This window comes from Scyliorhinus torazame, chromosome 16 (assembly GCF_047496885.1).
Source record: "Scyliorhinus torazame isolate Kashiwa2021f chromosome 16, sScyTor2.1, whole genome shotgun sequence".
Classification (NCBI taxonomy): domain Eukaryota; kingdom Metazoa; phylum Chordata; class Chondrichthyes; order Carcharhiniformes; family Scyliorhinidae; genus Scyliorhinus; species Scyliorhinus torazame.
In genome coordinates, this window is record NC_092722.1 from 163,963,819 (window position 1) to 163,988,616 (window position 24,798).

The window sequence follows — 24,798 nt, forward strand, 5'->3', positions numbered from 1 at the left end:
TGGGGAAGGACGTAGAGCCTGTAGTTCTTAAACTCCCTCCCTTGCACCGTTAGGTTCGCGATACAGAACCCTTTGATCTCTACGGAGTGGGATCCTGCAGCTAGGGAAATCTTTTGCATGCTTGGATGGATGGTCAGAAAACAGCGTCTTACCGTGTCTGGGTGAATAAAACTTTCAGTGCTCCCGGAGTCGATCAGGCATGGCGTCTCGTATCCGTTGATCAGCACCGTTGTTGTCGTCGTCTGGAGCGTCCGGGGTCGCGATTGATCCAGTGTCACCGAAGCCAGTCGTGGTAATAGTGTCGCGGCATCTTCTTCGGACCCCGTGGAGCCGTCGATGCTGGGGTCCTTTGTTGTTAAACAAAATGGTGGCGTCCATGAATCGCATGCGGCCGGGGGTGGACAAAATGACCGCCCCCATGGATTGCACGTGGTCGGGGTTGGACAAAATGGCCGACCCCATGAATCGCACGCGTGGCTGGGGGGGTCACAAGATGGCGGCGCCCATCCTCCCCTCGTGGTGCCTGGGACCCAAAATGGCTGCCCCCGCGGGTCGCACATGGGGCGCTGGGGGGGGGGGGGTGGGGAGCGTTTGGGATATGTTGGGCTCGTTCTTCTCCGGGGATTGCGGCGACCCCCCGGGACCGGCACACTGCCGCGTAATGGCCCTTCTTGCCGCAGCTTTTACAAATAGCTGCGCGGGCCGGGCAGCGCTGCCGGGGGTGTTTCGCTTGCCCGCAGAAATAGCAGCGGGCCCCCCCGGGATGGTCTGGTGCTTTAACCGCGCAAGCTTGCGAGGGGGGGGGGGTTGTTGCGACGAGGGTCCATGGAGCCCAAGGGGCTGCCGCGCGGTCGGGGCCGTAGGCGCGGGCGTTTTGCGAGGCCACATCTAGGGAAGCTGCAAGGGCCCGTGCCTCAGAGTCCTAGCGACTCTCTTTCTAAAAGTCTTTGGCGGATTTGGGGAGAGTTCATACCTGCCACAAATGCTTCGCGAATTAGCATGTCCGTGTGTTCGATCGCGTTCACCGGCAGGCAGCTGCAGCCCCGTCCCAAAATTAGCAGCGCGGCGTAGAATTCTTCTAGCGATTCTCTGGGACTTTGCCATCTCGTCGCGAGTTGGTGGCGCGCGTAGACCTGGTTCACGGGCCGAATGTAGATGCCCTTCAGCAATGCGAGCGCCGTCGGGAAATCCTCTGCGTCTTCTATGAGCGGGTAAATTTCCGGGCTTACCCTCGAATGCAGGACCTGCATTTTCTGGTCTTCTGTGATCCGGCCGGGGGCCGTTTGGAGGTAGCCTTCAAAGCATGCTTGCCAGTGTTTAAATACTGCTGCTGAGTTCGCTGTGTGGGGGCTGATCCGCAGGCATTCCGGGGCGATCCGGAGCTCCATAGTCTTTTAAGCTCGCTTAATAAATTGTAGCGCACAATGACTTACGAGAGAGACGAGAAGTGATGAAGTCGATTCAGGCTTTATTAAGCGAGACTTGTCCCCAGCAGCTCAGCAACAGAATGAAGCGGCGGGGAGAAGCTCGGGTTCTTATACTCAGCCTTCAGGGCGGAGCCAGGAGTCGGCAGCCAACCAGGACCCGGGATCTGTCAGCCAATAGCATCACGACTTAACAGTCCCACATGACCCCTAATACATACCACCACACGCGTGTCATCTGTAATTAGGATTTACAATAAACACCTACCATCCAAATAGAATGACTAATTCGCATACAGGCATGACTTTTGGATTCTAAATACTTTGGTTTAAATTCAGCCAAGAGACTTCAAATCCATAAACAATCATTTGAAGGTCAGAGGCTGGAAAGCCAATAGCAGTGGACTTCAATGTTTTGCTTTGGAAACTGTATTCTATGTGGTTGTGGTGGGAGGGGGGAGGGGAGAAGAATAAGAAGGAAGAGGGGAAAAAACGGTGCACCCTGGAATTAAGATTGGGCTACACACAGCCCATTAGAAAAGAATATCAGCCAATTTTTATCACATCCCAGAACAGTGATGTCAATGGTGCATATCAACCTGATTTTGTATGTTGCGGGAATCCACTCTGATCCTTGATCTGTATGGCTTAGTACTACACCAAGTAATGTTTTATTCACTTAGCCATCAGGGATGTCTGCTCTTTCATCTCTCCAAACAGAGTTCAACTCGTTACATAAAGGCATACCTGACTGATTTGTCTAATTACATTATTTCTACTGGATTGCCAACTGCAGTATTCCCAGCACTCATAGTTGTCAAAAAAGGTTACTCCCTTTAGGAGAATTATTTTATTCCTTAAAACTTAAACCTGGGCTGTCAAGTGTTGCTTCACCTAAGTTGGTGCAATGCTCATGATGAGGAGGAGTTCACCCTACCCAGGGCGTCGGCCCATAGGCCCTCATCCAGCTCCTCACCCAGCTCCTCCTCCCACTTGGCCTTCAACTCCTCCACTGAGGCTTCCTCCACCTCCTGCAGCTCCTGATATATGTCAGACACATTCCCCTCCCCTACCCAGATGCCAGACACCACCCTGTCCTGGATCCTACGCGGGGGCAGCAGCGGAAATGTCCCCACCTGTTTTCTAAGAAAGTCCCGAATCTGGAGGTACCTGAACGTATTCCCCGGGGGCAGGCCGAACTTCTCCTCCAGGGCCTGCATGCTAGGGAACGTCCCGTCTATAAATAGGTCCCCCATCATCCTAATACCTGCCCTATACCAGCCTTGGAACCTCCCATCCAGCCTACCTGGAGCAAATCTATGGTTATTCCGTATCTGGGTCCACACAGAGGCCCCCTCCTCCTGCCTGTGTCTCCTCCACTGCCCCCAAATCCTCAGTGCCGCCGTCACCACCGGACTTGAGGTGTATCGCGCCGGTGAAATGCCCTTTTAACTCGCGGGGTTTTATTCGCCAACACAAATCCTGCAACAATCCTATTCACCCGCTTAAAAAAGGACTTGGGGATGAAAATGGGGAGGCACCGAAAGACGAAGGGGAACCTGGGAAGAACCGTCATCTTCACAGTCTGCACCCGCCAGGGAACGCGGGAGCATATCCCACCTTTTAAAGTCTCCCTCCATCTGCTCCATGTGCCGGGTTAAATTGAGCCTGTGCAGGGCATCCCAGTTCCTGGCCACTTGTATCCCCAAGTACCGAAAGCTCCTCTCCACTATCTTGAGCGGGAGCTCCCTCAGTCTCTCCTCCTGGCCTCTAGCGTGGACCATGAACAGCTCACTCTTCCCCACATTCAATTTATACCCCGAGAAGCTCTCAAAATCCCTCCGGATCCGCATGACCTCCCTCATTCCCTCTAGCGGATCCGAAATGTACAACAACAGGTCATCCGGATAGAGGGAGACCTGGTGTTCCTCCCCCGCCGCGCACCAGCCCTCTGCAATCCCTTGAAGACCTGAGCGCAATGGCCAACGGCTCAATTAAAGGGCAACAGCAACGGGGACAGGGGACACACCTGTCTCGTCCCCCGGTGCAGCCTGAAATACTCCGACCTCAGCCGGTTCGTGGACACACTCGCTACAGGGGCCTGATACAGCAGCTTGACTCGCCCTATGAATTCGTCCCCGAATCCAAATCTGTCTAACGCCTCCCACAAATGCTCCCAATCTACCCTGTCAAAGGCCTTCTCCGCGTCTATTGCAGCCAGAACTTTTGCATCCCCCCCACTCCGAGGGCATCATGATAATATTCAGGAGTCTCCTCACATTCGTGTTCAGCTGCCTGCCCTTAACGAAACCCGTCTGGTCCTCCCAATCACTCCCGGGACACAGTCCTCTATTCTGGTGGCCAGAATTGTTGCCAACAGTTTGGCGTCTACATTCAGGAGCGATATTGGCCTGTAGGACCCATACTGAAGCGGGTCCTTCTCCTCCTTCAAGATAAGCAAAATCAAATCCTGGAACATCGTCGGGGGGAGGGTCCCTCTCTCCTTTGCCTCATTGAAGGTTCTTAGCAGGAGCGGGCTCAGTTGCTCCGAGAACATTTTATAAAATTCTACAGGGAAGCCATTCGGACCCGGGGCCTTGCCCGACTGCATGCTTGCCAGCCCCCTGACTACCTCCTCCAACTCAATTGGGGCCCCCAATCCCTCCACCCGCTCCACTTCCACCCTCGGGAACCTCAACCGGTCCATAAACTGCCTCATCCCTTCCCCCTCCCCAGGGGGTTCCGACTCGTATAACTTCCCGTAGAACTCCCTGAAGACTTCATTGGCCCTCTCTGGGCACAGAACCATGTTGCCCTCTTTATCCCGCACTCCCCCCAATCTCTCTAGCCGCCTCCCTCTTGCGCAGTTGGTGCACCAGCATCCTACTCGCTTTCTCCCCATACTCGTAGACTGCCCCTTTCACTTTCCTTAACTGCGCCTCCACCTTCCCCGTGGTCAGCAAATCGAACTCCGCCTGAAGTTTCCGGCATTCGTTCAGCAGCCCCCCCTCTGGGGCCTCTGTGTATCTCCTGTCCACCCAGAGTATCTCTCCCACCAGCCTCTCCCTCTCCGCCCTCTCCTTCTTCTCTCTGTGGGACCTGATGGAGATTAACTTTCCTCTAACGACCGCCTTCAAAGCCTCCCACACCACTGCCACTGTTACCTCCCCTGTGTCATTCACTCCCACATAGTTCTCACTACAGATATTTATATACAAACCCATTTACAAACAGCAATTTCTTAAAGTTACTCTCACATGACACCTCCTCCCAAGAAAAAAAAATAAACCATCAACTTCAAGATGGTTTCATTTTTCACCTTTTCACTATCCTATAAGAAATGCATACAGTAAATATACATTTTCATTTCAAAAAACAACACACGGAAACAGGTATAATAATATAGTCCATTTTTTTATGTTCTTCATCCTCCAACTGAAATCCATCTCCATTGACAGTTTCTTTGAACAATAAGGTCTCTGCACAATCCATCCATTTCTCTACGCCTCGACATTTTTCTTTAAAGTCAGATACTTTAGTTCAATCTGATCACAGAGTCCCTCGCAATTTCCAAGACATGAGCATTGGTTATCACAGCTTTCAGGCAGTCAAATGCCTGTTGAAAGTCCGCTATCCATTGAAATTTTCAAAGTTTCTTCAGCAAGTCCATCAGTGGAGCCACCATGCTACAAATATTTTGCACAAATGTTCGATCAAATCCACTCATGCCAAGAAATCTCATTATTTCTCTTCTTCTCGAGGGTATCGAAAACTCCATCAGTTGTTTCAAATGTTCTGTCGATGTCTGGCTGAAAATTACCAGATCGTCGATGTATACCACACAGTTGGGTAATCCTGAAACAACTTTGTTAGTTAACCGTTGAAATGTGGCTGGAGCATTTTTCATGCCAAATGGCATAACTTTGAATTGGTATACACCACCTGGAGTCACAAAAGCTGAAATCTCCTTCGCCCTTTCAGATAAAGGTACCTGCCAGTAACCTTTAAGTAAATCCAGTTTGGAAATAATAGCTGATTATCCCACTTTCTCAATGCAATCTTCCAAACGTGATCAGATCGGATAAGAGTCCGTTCTTGTAACTGCATTAACCTTACTATAGTCCACACAAAACTGTTGGGTACCATCTGGTTTTGGTACCATCACTATGGGTTAGCTCCAATGGCTGCAACCCACTTCAATTATGCCATTTAACGCATACTCTCAATCTCTTTGTTAACCTGTGCCAATTTTAAAGGGTTAGGTCTATATGGATGTTGTTTGATTGGAACAGCATTTCCCACATCTACATCATGTACAGCCATTTTGGTACTTCCCAATTTATCTCTACAAACTTGCCCATGTGATATCAATAACTCTTTCAGGTCAGTCCGTTTTTCCTCTGGAAGGTAACTCAACAATTTATCCCAGTTTTTAAGAACATCCTCATTTTCCAATTTAATTTGAGGTATGCCAAATTCCAAGTCATCTGGATTTGGTTCGTCACTTTGAGTTAGAATCATTAAAACCTCCTTTTTCTCTCCTTCCCTTTCAAAGTACCTCACATGTATATTCACATGACACACTCGATGAGTTTTCCTTCTATCCGGTGTTTTTACCACATAATTCACCTCACTTAATTTACTTTCAATCTGATAAGGTCCACAAAACCTTGCTTTTAAAGGTTCCCCTACCACTGGTTACAATATTAAAACTTTATCTCCACTGGCAAAACTATGAACTTTGGATTTCTTGTCCGCTACCCGTTTCATCACATTTTGTGCAACTTTTAAATGTTGTCTAGCCAATTCACCTGCTCTATTTAATCATTTCTTAAAATTTGACACGTAATCCAATAATGTAATTTCCGATTTCCCACTCACCAATTTTTCCTTAATCCATTTAAGTGGTCCTCTTACCTCATGACCAAAAATGAGTTCAAATGGACTAAATTTGGTTGACTTATTAGGTGCATCCCTAATTGCAAACAGTACGAATGGAATTCCTTTATCCCAATCCTCGAGATAATCGTGACAAGCCCTCAACATTGTCTTTAATGTCTGATGCCACCTTTCTAACGCTCCCTGCGATTCTGGTTGGTATGCAGTTGATTTAAATTGTTTTATTCCTAAGCTCTCCATAACTTCTTTGAATAACCTTGAGGTAAAATTCGATCCTTGATCCAATTGTATTTCTGTGGGTAGTCCATATCTAATATTAAGTAACTCCTCCACAATCTTTTTAGCTGTAATCTTGGGTACTGGAATGGCCTCTGGAAACCTAGTAGACACATCCATTATCGTCAAAAGATATTGATTCCCACTTTTTGTTTTAGGAAGCGGTCCTACGCAATCAATTAGGACCCTTGTAAAAGGTTCCTCAAATGCCGGAATGGGTATTAAGGGCACTGGTTTTATCACTGCTTGAGGTTTCCCTATCACTTGACATGTGTGACATGATTGACAAAATTTAACTACATCTTTATGTAGCCCAGGCCAATAAAAATGGTTTTGGATTTTAGCTTGAGTTTTCCTTATTCCCAAATCACCTCCCACTGGTACCTCATGTGCCGACCGCAACACCTCCTTTCTATACCCTACCGGCAATACTACTTGATGAACTTCTGCCCACTTTTCATCCGCCTGCATATATAAAAGTCTCAATTTTCGCATCAAGTCATCACTTTTATGGTAATAACACTCTGGTATACACTCAGATTCCTCTTCCGTGTATGCTTTCTGAGACATCCGTCTTATTTCCATATCTTTTTGTTGTAACTCCTCCAATTTTCCTGAACTAAAAATATCCGCCTCATCCTCTTGTTCTTGTTCTTTTTCAACCATCTGATCAAAAATTGTTTCTGATAATTGCACTTCAACTTCATCTTCACTCTTTGATTTATCCTCTTGTCTTAACCTGTGACTTTGCGACCTTGTTACTACACAATCCGGAGAAATCCCAGGATATTCGTCCTTCAACACATCAGTTGTCTGATTTTCCACTGGCTTATCAACCACAGTAGGCATCACTCCCACTTGCAATCCAGCTATATCATGACCCAAGATGAACAGTATTCCTGGACAAGATAGTTTCTCTATTACTTCTACTACCACTTCACCACTCTTCACTGGACTTTCCAACCTTATCTTATATAATTGAACACTACTCCTCTCACCCTGAATTCCACATATTACCACCTTTTCTGGCCACATTCTTCCCAAACTACATAACTCCTCATCTCTTACCATTAAAGATTGACTAGCTACCGTATCTCTTAAAATTGTGACTTCTTTACCTACTCCTCCTGATACACATGAGTAAACTTTACCCACACAAGTAAATTCTTTAAAGAGATCTGGCACCTTCTTATCAATCACCTCTTGATCAGGCTGTACAATCTTTTGCACCTCCTTTGGTTCACTTGGGCTTTCCTTTACCACTTTAACAAACCCCACTGTCTTATCCTGTTTTCCCACATCAGCCTTCCCAGTGCTTTTCTTCAACCACCAACACTGTGACTTTACATGGCCTAGTTTATTACAGTGAAAATATCTGAAACTTTTCATTTCTTTTCCACCCTCCTGGATTTCTTTTTTAGTCTGAGGTACACTCTCCTTATTATCTCCCAGCAGATCACCTTTACCGAGTATTTCTCATGTCCCCAGTTTCTATCCCTCACAGGCTGAAACTGATGTCGGAAACCAGGTTTTGATTTATGAACTAATTCATAATCACCTGCCATTTCTGCTGCAAATCTCGGGGTTTTAACCCTCTGTTCTTACACATGAGTTCTCACTACATGAGGAATTGAACTTTTAAACTCCTCCAAAAGTATAATTTCTCTTCATACGTTTGATGTATTTTCAAAGCCCTTATCCACCTATCAAAATTACTCTGTTTGAGCCTTTCAAACTCCATGTATGTTTGACCAAATTCTTTCCTTACGTTTCTAAACCTTGGCTGTAGGCTTCAGGCACTAGTTCATATGCACCTAAGATGGATTTTTTTCACCTCCTCATAGGTCCCAGATACCTCCTCCGGTAGTGATGCAAACACTTCACTAGCTCTACCTATCAGCATTGTTTGAATCAGTAATACCCACATGTCCTGTGGCCATTTCATTTGTTTAGCTACCTTCTCAAATGAAATGAAAAACGCTTCCACTTCCTTCTCGTCAAACCTTGGCAATGCTTGGACATATTTAAATAGATCCCCACCAAGCCTTCGACTATGACGCTCTTTCTCACTCTCCTCATCATTACCATCCAACTATACGTTTCCCTTTATACCTGCCAATTTTAACTGACTTGTCATGTTTCATGGCCATTTTCTGAAGTTCAAACTCTCTTTTTCCCTGATCTGTATCTACCTGTCTCTTTCTTTTTCCTCTCTATCTCTTTCGTATTCAAGCTGCTTTAATTATTTCTCATGTTCCATTTGTTTAATTTGTAACTGAATTTTTGTCATTTCTGAGTCAAACTGTATCTCAGGCAACTCTAAATGCTTAGCCACCACCATAATTACCTCATCTTTTCGCATTTTGTCAGGAAATGTTAACTGCAATGTTTTTGCCAAATCTACCAGTCTGCTTTTAGTCTCTGTCCGTAAGGTACTGCGTGTGATCGTCTCAACCCCCAAAAACGTCAGAGCCTCTGAAAGAGCCATTGTCCACAATGCACTCCCCACTTCAACTAGAATACCACACCTGAAAAGCAACCACAATATGCTCACCCCTCACTGTCTTTAAGTTCACTAAGCCAATCCAATAGATAGACTTTTATCCATGACGAGCCCCCAATTTGTTATGGGCCAGGGTTTAGAGAACCCCAAAGTGTATCATGGAGTTCACCTGACACACAACTTTTACTAGATTGTGGTATGGGGAGCACACGGCCCACTCTACAGGTATGGTACAGCAGAAATGATAAAGTTTTTTTTCAAGCAAAACAATGTTTATTCTATGAACTCAAGTTAACCTTTTTGAATCATACAGTGAACATCTTAGCAACCACCAATTCAAATACAACCCCCAAAGAATACATGCTAAGTAATCCTTAATAACCTCCCAAAACAACATCCAGAAGACAGAAGAAACACCTTTCAACAGAAGCACATTAGGTTTACATTCACTACTGAGAACATTTATCATTCTGAATTCACCAAATGATCAAGAGATAGTCTTTTCATGGCAGAGAGATCAACAGTACACCTGCTCTGTCTGGCTTCAGCTCCAACACTGAAAACAAAACTAAAACACACCCTGCAGCAAACAGCCTAAAACGAAAGTAAAAAAACTGACAGACAGCCCAGCTCCACCCACTCTCTGATATCATGTGGTAAACACGGTAGCATTGTGGATAGCACAATTGCTTCACAGCTCCAGGGTCCCAGGTTCGATTCCGGCTTGGGTCACTGTCTGTGCGGAGACTGCACATCCTCCCCGTGTGTGCGTGGGTTTCCTCCGGGTGCTCCGGTTTCCTCCCACAGTCCAAAGATGTGCAGGTTAGGTGGATTGGCCATGATAAATTGCCCTTAGTGTCCAAAATTGCCCTCAGTGTTGGGTGGGGTTATGGGGATAGGATGGAGGTGTTGACCTTGGGTAGGGTGCTCTTTCCAAGAGCCGGTGCAGACTCGATGTGCCAAATGGCCTCTTTCTGCACTGTACATTCTATGAGACACCCATTTGTTAAAGGTACTCTCACTACAGATATTTATATACACACCCATTTATAAACACCCATTTCTTAAAGGTACTCTCACATGACAATAGTTATGGATTATTAATAAATAGTTTTATGTTCAACCATAGAAGCCTCCAGATCTCATAGTGAAATACCAAATAACTTTACAACGCTGCCTATATCTCGATTTCAGTTTGACAATTAAGCCTGACTGACTGAGAAATTGAAGTTTGTTTATCCAGAATGAGCTTCTGTATGGGCTGAATGACCAATCTTGATTTAAAAAAAATCAAGTTCAAGTACCCAATTCGTTTTTCCAATTAAAGGGCAGTTTTAGTGTGGCTAATCCACCTATTGTGCACATCTTTGGATTTGTGAGGATGAGACACGGGGAGAATGTGCAAAATGCACACAGACAGTGATCCGGGGCCGGGATCGAACCCGGGTCCTAAGCGCCAGGAGACAGCAGTAGTAACCACTACGCCACCGTGCCACCCAACAACCTTGTTTTTGATTCCTCAGTAAAAGTTCTCATTTGTTGTAGTTTTTAAAACAAATTTACAATTAAGGGGCAATTTAACATGGCCAATCCACCCACACTGCACCTTTTTGGGTTGTGGGGGTGAGACCCACGCAGACGGGGAAAATGTGCAAACTGCACACAGACAATGTCCCGGAGCCTGGATCGCAACCGGGTCCTCGGCATCCTGAGGTAGCAGTGGTAACCATTGCACCATTCTTTTTATTTGTTCATGGGACGTGGGTGTCGCAGGCTATGCTGGCATTTATTGCCCATCCCTAATTTCCCTTGAGGGGGCAGTTAAGAGTCACCCACATTGCTGTGGATCTGGAGTCACATTTAGGCCAGACCAGGTAAGGATGGCAGATTTCCTTCCCTAAAGGACATTAGTGAACCAGATCAGTTTGTTGTAGTTTTATATAGAAACTGTCTGATAACTAACGCATTCCAGTAAATACCATTTGCACCAATCTTGATTGTACTTAAAATGAGCATTTTTGTATTCTCTTTTTAAAAATAAATTTAGAGTACCCAATTCATTTTTTCCAATTAAGGGGCAATTTAGCGTGGCCAATCCACCTAGCCTTCACATCTCTGGATTGTGGGTGTGAAACCCACGCAAACACGGGGAGAATGTACAAACTCCACACGGACAGTGACCCAGAGCCGGGATTGAACCTGGGACCTCAGCGCCGTGAGGCAACAGGGCTAACCCACTGTGCCACCATGCTGCCTGCATTTTTGTATTCTCAATGAATCTTCACCCATGAATCCTCTTACAATTCTATAATGGTTATCTGAATTTGGCCCCGTACATGGGTCAAAAATGCAATATAAGTCTTTTGTGGAGCTTAATATGGTTGTCAGTCTCAATTTTCCTATCTGATTTATTTTAAATCATAATTGTTTTCCAATGGATGTGGACATAAGACTGACAATCCATCAAAGATGTTTAGGTATATTGGCTGTCTTTCATTTGTTTTTGAATACGAGGAGGGGGCAGAAATTAGCTTTTTTTAAATTTTGATGTAGGAAACCTTGGATAATGACTAGCTGAATTTTTCTTCTGAATTAGGTAACCCTAAAGGAGCTATGTTGACCCATGGGAATGTTGTGGCTAATTCAGCAGCTTTCTTCAAAATAATTGAGGTTAGTATATTGAAATCGTATAAATCTGAGATCCCTGTAAAAGCTGAACTCCTTCAGTAATGAAAGTTACTTTTGCTCTATAGACAGCTCATGATCATGTTTAAGCAACACATGTGGTTTGCTTCATGTTGCCCGTTGCTTGCCTCCCACTAATTCCTTGCATTTACACCTACCTTTTGTTCTTTCAATCTGATTATGAGGTACTTGTTTTTCCAATCCCCCTCTTGCCTTAAAAACAAATGCACATGGAAAAAGGAAATACACATGTGAGGCAGGGTTAACATTTCAGGTCTATGACGCTTCCTTCCAAGCTGAATAGTCAGCTCCACATGCGCCTTCGGAATAGGAAATGTGGAGACCATTGTCCATACAGTTGTGCACCATGGAAAGCAAAATAAAAGCAACAATGCCGAAGAGTACATTCTGAGGTCATGGATCCCATATGACCAGAGGCATGGAAAAGAATTTGGGGCTGATTTTTTTTGGACATGCGGAGAAGGCAGGTATAATTTATTTTCAAACAGGCGTGCAGGCAGCTCTGAACGATGACTGGGGTGGGGTGGTAAAAGCCAATAAGAATTGGAAGATGAGATAGCTAACTTATTATCCAAATAACTTTTAAATTTTATTGTTTGACGGGTGCATGCTGTAATAGCGAACCTGATATCACAATTCAGCGAATCCCGATTTTTTTTTTCCACTGATTAATTTGACATTTTTTATGCATGTTTGGAAAGATTGCAAAACCTTTTTGTTCCAATTTCGGATTCGCTAGAAAGTGATTGGCAAAGGCCTACTGGATATTAAACAGAAAATAGTGGAAATACACAACAGGTCATGGAGCATCTGTGCATAAAGAAACAGTTATGTCAATGACTTTTCATCAGAACTGGAGAAAGTTAGCGATGTTAAGGTTTTAAGCAATTGTAGAGATGGGGAATGTACCTTCTAAGCCACGCAGCTGAATAGCAAACCAAAGTGCAGTTCATGCACTGTCAACTCCAGTTACAGCATGCGATGGTCATGCAAAGAATTCAAAAAGGCTGCACATTCCAAAAAGTAAATTAAAGTTATATTGGGTGGGGTGGTGACAGAACAAAAGGAACATAGGAACAGGAGTGGGTCATTCAGCCCCTCGAGCCTGTCCTGCCATTTAATGAGATCATGGCTGGTAGTGAAATAGAAATGAAAAAGAGATCATAGTGCAAGACAAAAAGAGGGTGGTAATAGGACAAGTAAAGAAACAAAAGTTGGATCTAGAGGAGGTGGAAATGGGCATTGCAGAATTATCGCCAATGGGTGCCATTCAAAACATAGTGAAGATGGGAAGAAATCAATTCTGCGAGGCAGGAACTGGTTGAAACAGTGGGTTTCAGGGAAATAACAGGCATTTGTTGATTTTGGAAAGGAGGTAAAAGAGGGTTTTGTGCAGTTGGGGAACTAAGTTTGTTGGAGGCCAAGGTTGGCAGATCACCAGTGGAGAAGAGGCAAGTTGATTGCTTTGGAAGTGATGGCTTGATATTTTATGGAGTTACTGTCTCGGTACAATTGGATTTTTCTATTTGTCATTATGACACAGGAGACCATTTGACCCATTGAACCTGTGTTGGATGTGTCTGAAATTGAACTTACTTCTTTTAAATACTGCAGATTGGCTTCGGTCAAAATTGAGATGGCATTAACTCCAGTACTAATACATATAGATTGTTTTGCATTATGTCTCAAAGGTAGAATTAAAGAATCACTTCCTACAGTGTCTTGAACTGTGATGAATTGTCTTACAATAATCTAATGGCCTCCGGTCTCTTATCTCAACAGAACACATTTATACCCAGAACTGATGATATTTCGATCTCTTATCTTCCCCTGGCACATATGTTTGAAAGAGTGGTGCAGGTATGTCTTCATTTTATTACAACTTCTTTCAGTATGTATAAAGTAGTAGGCTTGAGATATTATGTACGATTTAAATGGGAACAAAGTCCCATAGCGAGCACATTTAGCCCCGTGTTTCCCAGCGCTTGCAGCTGTGAAACACAAGGCTATAAAACGTGACTTGTGTTTGATAAGGCTGAGGCTGCACATAGCCCCGTTTTGTACACAGAAGAGCTCCGCTCACCGGACCTCCCCAGAGTAGCAAGAAATCGGGACACCATTTTTAAATGGTATCCTGAACTCCAAGGCTCCTGAAGCGATTCCCCTCCCCAATGCATTGTGGGAGGATCCCCGGGCGCCTCCCCAACACTCACACAGGGCACCTCTGGCCCAATTGCACCCGTGCAAAAAATGCCAGCTTGGCATCCTGGTAGTGCCCCTGCCAGCTGGCAGTGACACCTGGGCACCTTCGTGGTGCCAGGCTAACATCCAGGTGATACTGCCAGGCTGGCAGTGCCAGGGAGCCTAGGTGCCATCAGCAGTGTTAGGATACTTACTACCATGCCCAAAGGGCATGCACCTGGGGTCCTCTGATCTCCTGGGAGACCCCTACGAGTGCCTTTCCATCTGGTCTCTGTTTGTGGAGGCCAGTACTGAACGGCACTCACCCAAGGTTTCCAAGGTGAGGGAGATTTTTCCCACACCTCGGGTACTTTGGGAATCTGTACATTAAAGTGAGACTAGCTGTCTTGCTTTAATATGCAGATTTGCTAAAAAGTGATCCCGCCCACAATTGACAAGATGTACATCACAACATCTCGCGGGATCACATTAGATCTTGTGAGGCGTTGCGAGCCACGTCGATCCGGGAGCGGGGTCTCCCAGCTTCTATTGGTCACTCTGCACCACCGCGAGCTGCTTTTCGGTTGCAGCATGGCCATTAAATCACGCCCATTATTACAAGGGACTAATTCTGGGCAAGCTCAAAACTATACTTCAAGAAAATTTTGGACTCCTTGTTTTACAAAATGGAAGTCTCTCCAATTGTGCATTTATTGTTCTTGGAATCCAAAGAGTAACTTGAGACCCTCAGCTGGTTTCAAGTTTATAATTAAGTAATCCAATTTATAGAATTATAGAATCCCGACAGTGCAGGAGGAGGCCATTCAGCCCATCGAGTTTGCACCCACCCTCCAAAAGAGAACACTTCCTAGACCCAATTCCCCAGCCCTATCCCTGTAACCCCACCTAACCTTCACATCCCTGGACATTAAGGGGCAATTTAGTGTGGCCAATCCACTTAAGCTGCCTTGGACTGTGGGAGGAAACCGGAGGGAGCATCCAGGGGAAACCTGACATGGGGATAAAGTGCAAACTCCACACACAGTCACCAAGGCCGGAATTGAACCTGGTTCCCTGGCCCTGTGAGGCAGCAGTGCTAACCATTGTGCTACCGTGCCGCCCATTATTCTGTAGATTCCATTTATCAATGTTCTTTGTTGTCGACGTTTGAAAGTAGAGGATGATGATTTATCATGTTGAGACTTATTCAATGGATATAATTGTACTGCTTCAGACAGCACTATACTGTAGTGGCTCCAGAGTGGGATTCTTCCAAGGCAATATTCAGTTGTTGATGGATGATATGAAGACGCTCCAGCCCACCGTCTTTCCAGTTGTACCTAGGCTACTGAACCGAATCTATGATAAGGTTTGTCCCTTCTAATGAAAGTAATATTGAAAAATTGAGTTAATTTGTTTCAAGTGCAATTCTTCTTCTCTCTATCTCCTTGGTGACTTGCCATTATTGAAAAAATAATAGATGCCTGGACACTTTTATTTTTTCCCTCGCCCCTTCTGTTTTGCTATTAAGTTGACGTAAATAAGGCGCTTACAGCTTCCCCTTCTTGGGAAGTAACCCGTGTCTTGCAATACGGGAAGCGAGGGAGGAGATTGCTGCGCCGTTGGCGATGATCTTTGCGTCCTCACTCTCCACTGGAGTAGTACCGGATGATTGGAGGGAGCTTGTTAATTAGTTAATTAGGCCAGTTTTCAGAGGCTAGAGTCACAGTATAAATGTGAGCCAGCTACAGTGCAGACTTTGTTTGCACTGAGTGCTGAATTTGGGTGCATTTGAGTGCTATAGTGAGAGTTTGGTGACTGAGGGAGTTAGGTGAGGAGGGAGAAAGGTGCTCCTTTCATTTCATTTCCTACATTTCCTCAAAGAGCGTGAAGGGAGCCGGGAGTTTACAGAGACTGCAGCTGACTGGGAGCAGAGTCGGAGGGCGGAGTTACAGTTGCTCCACAGTGCAGCTATATTCTGTAAGGTAAGAGGGGATGGAGGCTAGAGCAGTTGCATGCTCCTCCTGTAGCATGAGTGGTGAGGGATACCACCAGTGTCCCCACTGACTATACCTGCGGGAAGTGCACCCAACTCCAGCTCCTTAGAGACCGTGTTAGGGAACTGGAGCTGGATGAACTTCGGATCATCTGGGAGGCAGAGGGGGTAATAGAGAAGAGTTACAGGGAGGTAGCCAGACCCAAGGTACAGGACAAGAGCAGCTCGGTTACAGTCAGGGGAAAGAAAACAAACAGGAAGACAGTGCAGGGATCCCTCGTGGCCGTTCCCTTTCAAAACAAATATACCGTTTTGGATGCTGTTGGGGGGGGGGGATGACCTACCGGGGGAAGGCCCTAGCGGCCAGGTCTCTGGCACTGAGTCTGGTCCTGTGGCTCAGAAGGGAAGGGGGGAGAATAGAAAAGCAATAGTGATAGGAGACTCAATGGTTAGGGGAATAGATAGGAGATTCTGTGGTCGTGAGCGAGACTCCCGGAAGGTATGTTGCCTCCCGGATGCCAGGGCCAGGGATGTCTTGGATCGAGTCTACAGGATTCTTAAGGGGGAGGGGGAGCAACCAGAAGTCGTGGTGCACATAGGCACCAACGACATAGCTAAGAAAAGGGATGAGGATCTAAAAAATGATTTTAGGGAGTTAGGTTGGAAGCTAAGGAGCAGGACAAGCAGAGTAGTGATCTCAGGATTGCTACCGGTGCCACGTGCAAGCGAGGCAAGGAACAGAGAGCAAGTGCAGTTGAACACGTGGCTACAGGGCTGGTGCAGGAGGGAAGGCTTCAGATATGTGAATCATTAGGATATCTCCTGGGGAAGGTGGGACCTGTGCATGAAGGACAGATTACACCTAACCTGGAGGGGCACCAATATCCTGGGTGGGAGGTTTGCTAGAGCTCTTCGGGAGGGTTTAAACTAGTTTGGCAGGGGGATGGGAACCAGAGCTATGGATCAGAGGATAGGGTAGCTGTTGAACAGGCAGTAATAGTATGCAGCAAGTCTGTGAGGAAGGATAGACAGTTGATGGGGCAAAGTTGCACTCAGTGGAATGGGTTAAAGTGTGTCTGTTTCAATGCAAGGAGTGTCAGGAATAAGGGAGATGAACTTAGAGCATGGTTCATTACTTGGAACTACGATGTTGTGGCCATTACGTAGACATGGATTTCACAGGCAGGAATGGTTGTTAGATGTTCCGGGGTTTAGATGTTTTAAGAAGAATAGGGAGGGAGGTAAAAGAGGAGGGGGTGTGGCACTGTTAATTAGAGAGTGCACCACAGCTGCAGAAAAGGAGGTAGTTGAGGAGGGTTTGTCCACTGAGTCAGTATGGGTGGAAGTCAGAAACAAGAAAGGAGCAGTCACTTTATTGGGAGTTTTCTATAGACCCCCCAATAGCATCAGAGAGATAGAGGAACAGATTGGGCGTCAGATCTTGGAAAAGTGCAGAAGTAACAGAGTTGTTGTCATGGGTGACTTCAACTTCACTAATATTGACTGGAACCTCTTTAGTGCAAATGGTTTGGATGGAGCAGATTTTGTTAGGTGTGTACAGGAAGGATTCCTGACTCACTATGTAGATAGGCCGACTAGGGGGAAGGCCATATTGGACTTGGTGCTCGGCAACGAACCAGGCCAGGTGTCAGATGTCTCGGTGGGAGAGCATTTCGGTGACAGTGACCACAACTCCTTGACCTTTACCATCGTCGTGGAGAGGGATAGGAACACACAGTATGGGAAGGTATTTAATTGGGGGAGGGGAAATTATACTGCTATTAGACAGGAGCTGAGGAGCATAAAGTGGGAACAATTGTTCTTGGGGGAAATGCACAGTAGTAATGTGGGGATTGTTTAAGGAGCACGTGCTGCAAGTACTGAATTGTTTTGTCCCACTGAGACGAGGAAGGAATGGTCAGGTGAAGGAGCCTTGGATAACAAGAGAAGTGGAGCTTCTAGTCAAGAGGAAGAAGGAAGCTTATGTAAGGTTGAGGAAGCAAGGATTTGACTCGGCTCGAGAGGGTTAGATGGGATCCAGGAAGGAACTCAAAAATGGACTGAGGAGAGCCAGAAGGGGGCATGAAAAAGCCCTGGCGGGAAGGATTAGGGAAAACCCCAAGGCGTTCTACACTTATGTGACGAATAAGAGGATGATCAGACTGAGAGTAGGACCGATCAGGGATAGTGGAGGGAACTTGTGCCTAGAGTCTGAAGAGCTGGGGGAGGCCCTAAATGAATACTTTGCTTCAGTATTCACTAGAGAGAGGGACCTTGTTGCCCATGAGAACAGTGTGAACCAGGTTAATAGATTCAAACAGGTTGATATTCAGAAGGAGGATGTGCTGGAGATTTTGAAAAGTATCAGGATAGATCAATGTCCCCTGGGCCTGACTGGATATACCCAAGGTTACTTTGGGAAGCGAGGGAGGAGATTGCTGCGCTGTTGGCGATGATCTTTGCATCCTCACTCTCCACTGGAGTAGTACCGGATGATTGGAGGGAGGTGAATGTTGTTCCCCTATTCAAGAAAGGGAATAGGGAAAATCCCTGGGAATTACAGACCCATCAGTCTTGTGTCTGTGGTGAGCAAAATATTGGAAAGGATTCTGAGAGATAGGATTTATGATTATTTAGAAAAACATAGTTTGATTAAAGATAGTCAGCATGGCTTTGTGAGGCGCAGGTCATGCCTCACAAGCCTCATTGAATTCTTTGAGGATGTGACGAGACACATTGATGAAGGTCAGGCAGTGGATGTGGTGTATATGGATTTCAGTAAGGCATTTGATAGGGTTCCCCATGGTAGGCTCATTCAGGAAGTTAAGGGGCATGGGATACAGGGAAATTTGTCTGTCTGGATTTGGCTGGCCGAAAGAAGACAGTGAGTGGTAGTGGATAGAAAGTATTCTGCCTGGAGGTCGGTGACTAGTGATGTCCTGTAAGGATCTGTTCTGGGACCTCTGCTCTTTGTGGTTTTTATAAATGAATTGGATGAGGAAGTGGCAGGGTGGGTTAGTAAGTTTGCCGATGACACGAAGGTTGGGGGAGTTGTGGATAGTGTTGAGGGTTGTTGCAGTTACAACAGGACATTGATAGGATGCAGAGCTGGGCTGAGAAGTGGCAGATGGAATACAACCTCGATAAATGTGAAGTGATTCATTTTGGAAGGTCGAATTTGAATGCTGAATGCAGGGTTAAAGGCATGATTCTTGGAAGTGTGGAGGAACAGAGGCATCTTGGGGGTCCACGTACATAGATTCCTCAAAGTTGCCACCCAGGTTGATAGGGTTGTTAAGAAGGCGTATGGTGTGTTGGCTTTCATTAACAGGGGGATTGAGTTTAAGAGCCGCAAGGTTTTGCTGCAGCTTTATAAAACTCTAGTTAGATCACACTTGGAATATTGTGTCCAGTTCTGGTCACCTCATTATAGAAAGGATGTGGATGCTTTGGAGAGGGTACAGAGGAGATTTCCAGGATGCTGCCTGGACTGGACGGCATGTCTTATGAAGAAAGGTTGAGGGAGCTAGGGCTTTTCTCACTGGAGCAAAGAAGGCAGAGACTTGATAGAGGCGTACAAGGTGATGAGAGGCATGGATAGAGTGGATAGCCAGAGACTTTTCCCCAGGGTGGAAATGGCTGTCACGAGGGGACATAATTTTAAGGTAATTGGAGGAAGGTATAGGGGACATGTGAGAGGTAGGTTCTTTACACAGAGAGTGGTGGGTGTGTGGAATGCACTGCCAGAAGAGGTGGTGGAGTCTGAATCATTAGGGACATTTAGCGACTCTTAGACAGGCACATGGGCTGAAGGGCCTGTACTGTTCTATGTTCTATGATTGCGTGATTTTAAGTGCAATAAGCCTAAAACCTACTTCCTCTGCTTGGTTGCACCACACTTCCTTACATCCATGTAATAAGATTTGCATTCACCAACTGAGATGCTAACAATGTTGACCTTGCATGCTCTTCAACCTTCATAACATGTGAGTCCTTATTAATCATATTATCACTTCATTCAGAAACTAAGTAAATGTATTCAGTGGAGTAATTGTGAGATATTGAGCAAAGCTTGGGGGTCTGAAATCTTAGTTAATACGTTTAATTATTCACAGGTGCAAGGTGGGGCACAAACTCCCATCAAGAAATGGCTGTTGAATCTTGCTGCTAGTAGTAAAGAAGCTGAAGTAGCCAAAGGAATTATTAGGAATGACAGTTTGTGGGACAAGTTGATTTTCAACAAAATTCAGGTAACTTAGAATCTGTTTTGTGTTGTAAAATGACCTGACCAATGAGCTTTACTGTCTGCTTCCAGAAAAGATACTTTGTATCATGGTTCCTAGTTCGGTCCTGGTTGTAATAATTGGGCTTCAAACACCTATATCGGGACTTTTTTAGATGTGTGTACTTGTCAATAAATATTTGTTAAGTTACAATTCTACGTGTTAAAGGTCTTTCTTCTAGCATCAAAGTGTTGGGAAAGTAACATTTTACTCTGATCTCTGAAAATACTGCTCTTCAACTGAAAATCAATAACTGTGCATGGGAAGTAACTATTATTCATTTTCTTCGTAGTAATTCCTTGATATGCATAAAATGAATAGCCTTTTCTTTGGAAAAATCTGGTCGACCAAACAAACTGTGCATTTACCATTTCATAGGTCCATAATGTGAAAGATTGAGTTTGTCCACTGTGAATTGCCTCTGCAACATGATTAAGCAGAGAAACTCTAGCAGTCAGCTGGAATAAAATGCATTTGTTGCTAAGTTACAGCTCATTGCTATTACATAAAATAATTAGTGGTTATTTACTCCTAATATATTTTAGAACTTGCCTGCCAACCACTTGGCAGCAGCTGAACTTCAAGCTAATACTCATAATAATATATGTGGAATACCATTAACTTGATATAATGAATTCCCAGGACAATTCCAATTTTGAGCTTGTGATAACTAAGGTTTTGTTCAAGTGTGTGGCTCGGTGCCAAGTTTTGACTAATGATGTTCCTGTGAAACATTCTGGGATATGCGATCATATTGGCTGGTTAACAAAATTGAGGCTCATGGATTATGAGGGTCAGTATCAGCCCGGATAAAAATGAATTTGAGGACAAAAACTGAGTCGTCGTAATTTGTTTTTGCACTGAAGAAAGATAGACAATGGTGTTCCCCAAAGGGTCAGTGCCAGGACCACTTTGATGTAGATAAATGACGTGGAAATTTCATGCAGAGTAAATTTTGCCACTGATACCAGTCTTGGAAGAGTGTGGACAGGATACTATTAATGGACTGCAACAGAACGTAGGCTGGCAAAATTGGCAGACAAGTGACGGATGGAATTTAATATCAAGAAGTGAGGTGCACATTTCGGGCTGGGAGAATATTAACGAAAATAGACATGTCGCCCAAGCTGGAGTGAACAAATAGTTACACTAACGACCAATTTAAGATAATCAGCTGAGAGAACATTTACACTTGCTAGAGGTGACATCTATTCATATGCAGGGACCCATTCTCTGCAACAAGAAGGATTATGTTCAAGCCTTGTGCCTTTTTGGAATTACTCAGGAGTTTGGGGAGCCAATTGTTCCCAGTTGCTTTTTCCATGGCAATTCAGCAAATCAGTGTCGGCTTGCCAACCAATCAGCACCCATTCTTCCTGTAGTACAAATTGTTGTGATTTGATTGTTTGAAATTTGGCATTCTTGCTTTTGTCCAGATGAGTGGAAGACAACAGGTGCGATTCTCCCAAAAAATGACTAAGTATAACTTTGGGCAAGTTTAGCAGAATGTTTCCCGCTTGCTTTTTGGATGAAATCCAGACCTGTAGTCACCCACATTTAATCATTTTTGGGGGGCTTGGGGAGTTTCTCACTGGTCAAGCCCACACTTCGAAATTTTTTTCTACAGTGGCGAACTAATCTCGTTGGCTAAACCGGTTCGTCAGAGAATGGGATGCCTATGGAAAGGGTGCCTCAATCTTTAAGTGAGCTTGAGGATTCCCCCACACCGCCATCCACAGACAATGTAACCCGCTGTGGACATGGTATTCACCCCCTCCCCAGGTGAGCACATCTGCTATGGCGTCGCTGAGGCCCTCCCCCACCTTTAAGGCCTCCTCATTTCAGGAACCCCCACCTTCACCCCCAATCTTCATGACACCTCTTTTCACCCCCTCAATTCATGTATATGCCCCCCCTCAGGCCCTGATCATTGGCAGTGCCACCCTGGCACAGCCAACCTGGCACCCAGGCACTGCCCCTGACTGGCAGTGCCGATTCCGAGGACACTCCACTAGCCTCAAAGACCCCCAGAGTGGGCACCATACCTGGTCTCCGCACTAATCGGCACCCAGGTGAGGCCTCGCGCGGTGCAGCTGGTGACTCCCAGGAGCCGGGAGAATACAGCCTCAACAACCTGTGCATTCTTAAATGAGCGGATCATGCCCAGCAGGGTTTGATCCAGATTGCACTGGACACTGTGTTGGGTGACTGGTGCGGTTTTGTGCCCAGCGCAAAGCCCATTTTGAGCCCCTTCTGCAAGGCTCCTGGCACAACTGGATCGGCGCCAGGTGCAATCTGGTGGAAAAACCATGCCTGACATGCATGCCTTTTCAGCAATATTCAATTCTGTACTGCCAAGCAATATATACTTTATACCATATTCTAAAGTATATGCAGGGAGTTGGGGTTGGATGGTGTTGAGACAGCTTCATGTGCATGAAGGCTACGCTGAATCTTGTATAAAGCTCTGATTATGCTCAACTAAAATATTGCCTCTGCCTTTGATCACTGAGTGCGGAGGCGATTTACCAAAACGGTTTAGCTACAAGGTTAGTTTAGAGGAGCAGGGATTGTTCGCAAAGGAAAAATGTAATAAAGGTGTACAAGATTATTACAGATTTTATATAAGGCAGAGAAAGGACTATCCCATCAGAAGATGGTTCAAGGTCTGGGAGGCACGTAATTAAGATTTTAGGCAAGAGATGCAGGGTTGCAGGCTGGGGCAGGGGCAGCGTGCTTCTGAGAGGATGAACATCTCAGATCATAAGAAATAAGAGCAGGATTCGGTTTCTCGAGCCAGCTCCGCCATTTAATAACCTCATACTGATCTGCCTTCCCCCATAACCCTTGACTTTTTTAATGCAGTGTGTGATATTGACCTGGATCTTGCTGCCTACTAGGGTAGTGGAAGAAGAGATAATCAAAAGGAAATTGATGAGGCACTTGTGGGAAATAAACTTCCAGGGCTACGGGGATAGAGCAGAATAAAGTGGATAGAGAGCCTGGATGGACTTAATGGGCCAAATTCTGTCCTCCTGTGCCATAATGTCTCTGACTCTACTGAAATGAATGCCAAATTTTAAATATATTAGACTGTACATGAGGAAAGCACCATTCCTAAGAATCACTGCCAATAAGTTGTATGTCTTAGATTAACACTCAAAGAAATAATTCATTCTTTGTCTTTTTAATCATGTGTACCAAAGGCTGCAATGGGAGGGTGTGTCCGTCTCGTGGTAACAGGAGCTGCTCCTATCTCTCCTTCTGTTCTGACATTCCTTCGAGCGGCACTGGGTTGTCAAGTGAGTATAGATTCTAGACTGATTATGCTTTCTCATCCATCTGCTCTCCCTTCAGATTTTAATTCTGTATTGCAAACTGTTTTAATAATTTGTAGGTTTGCCTTTAAAAACAAAATGAGCGTAAACTGTATTTCTGAAAATGTTTCAGGTGGAAGGAGGCCTAAAAAAATGTGATTTTCTGAGTACATAAATCTGCGACGCTTTCTCAAATAATGGTAAATTAGTTTGTGTTAATTCAAAACACCAGGTAAGCTGGGATCTAGTTGTTTGTTTCTTCTTGTCTAGATTTTTGAAGCGTATGGACAAACTGAATGCACTGCTGGATGCACCATCTCAATGGTTGGGGATTCTACTGCAGGTAATCCAATTTCCGGACTGCCCCTCTCCCACCCAGTCTCCTCTCAAAGAATCTAGGTATCAATTGATATTCGCTTTAAATCTTCATCCAAATCAACGTTATCTGTCTCGTGGTGCTGATTTTAGAATTGGGCTATGAGTAAGTGAACCCCTTAATTAGCTAACAATGAACTTTAAAGTACATTCTGTGGTTCCGTTAAGATAATGGAAACCATCCTAGGGAAACTGACTGCCAGAGTTAAAAACAGCTGAAATGTAGATAAGGACATGGGGCTGGAGGAGACTGTGGATTTAAAGGGAAAAACTATTGGGCTTTAAGGATTTTTGAAAACCATATACTGAGCCACAGACAACATAAGAGTAGACAATTCATCCCCTCAAGCCTGTGTTGTCATTCAATTAGATCAAGGCCAATCTGTGACCTAATTCCATAGAAGTGGCTTTGCCCTGTAGTCCTTTTGGCGAACAAAAATCAACCATTCCATTTTAAAACAAACTAATATTTGTTATGTCCTTGTACAGACAATTACTGAGTCAGCGTACTAAAGAGCATTTAGCTCGAGACTAGTTAATTTTATTATAGCATAATAAACTGAGGGTAAGAAACTAATGCTATCAAATTGGAACGAATACAAACACGACTGACCACGATGGTTTCTCCCTCCAGTGTCACATGCTAATTCTTGCCTGACACCTACTGGTCGGAGGCTATACATATTTACACATACACTTGTTTATGCATATCACTACAGTATTGTTGAATGTTTGTAATAGGTGAGATTTTTTTTGTGTAAGGTAAGATGTAAGTGCCGGTGTCCTGGGTGAGCTGCCATTTGTGTAAAGTGGAGACACGAATTGGCCAATGCAGAGG

The 24,798-nt window shown here is 45.0% G+C and overlaps 1 protein-coding gene across 2 annotated transcripts in view; it reads left to right on the forward strand.

Annotated features, from left to right (window-relative positions):
• acsl5 (acyl-CoA synthetase long chain family member 5) overlaps positions 1 to 24,798 on the forward strand; it is an 83,965-nt gene that overhangs the window by 51,671 nt on the left and 7,496 nt on the right. For both annotated transcript variants that reach the window (XM_072479365.1, XM_072479364.1), the window contains exons 10-15: positions 11,699 to 11,772; positions 13,591 to 13,668; positions 15,224 to 15,358; positions 20,101 to 20,235; positions 23,475 to 23,570; positions 23,856 to 23,928. In XM_072479365.1, coding sequence (XP_072335466.1) covers positions 11,699 to 11,772; positions 13,591 to 13,668; positions 15,224 to 15,358; positions 20,101 to 20,235; positions 23,475 to 23,570; positions 23,856 to 23,928 — 591 coding nt within the window. The remainder of the gene's footprint in view (positions 1 to 11,698; positions 11,773 to 13,590; positions 13,669 to 15,223; positions 15,359 to 20,100; positions 20,236 to 23,474; positions 23,571 to 23,855; positions 23,929 to 24,798) is intronic.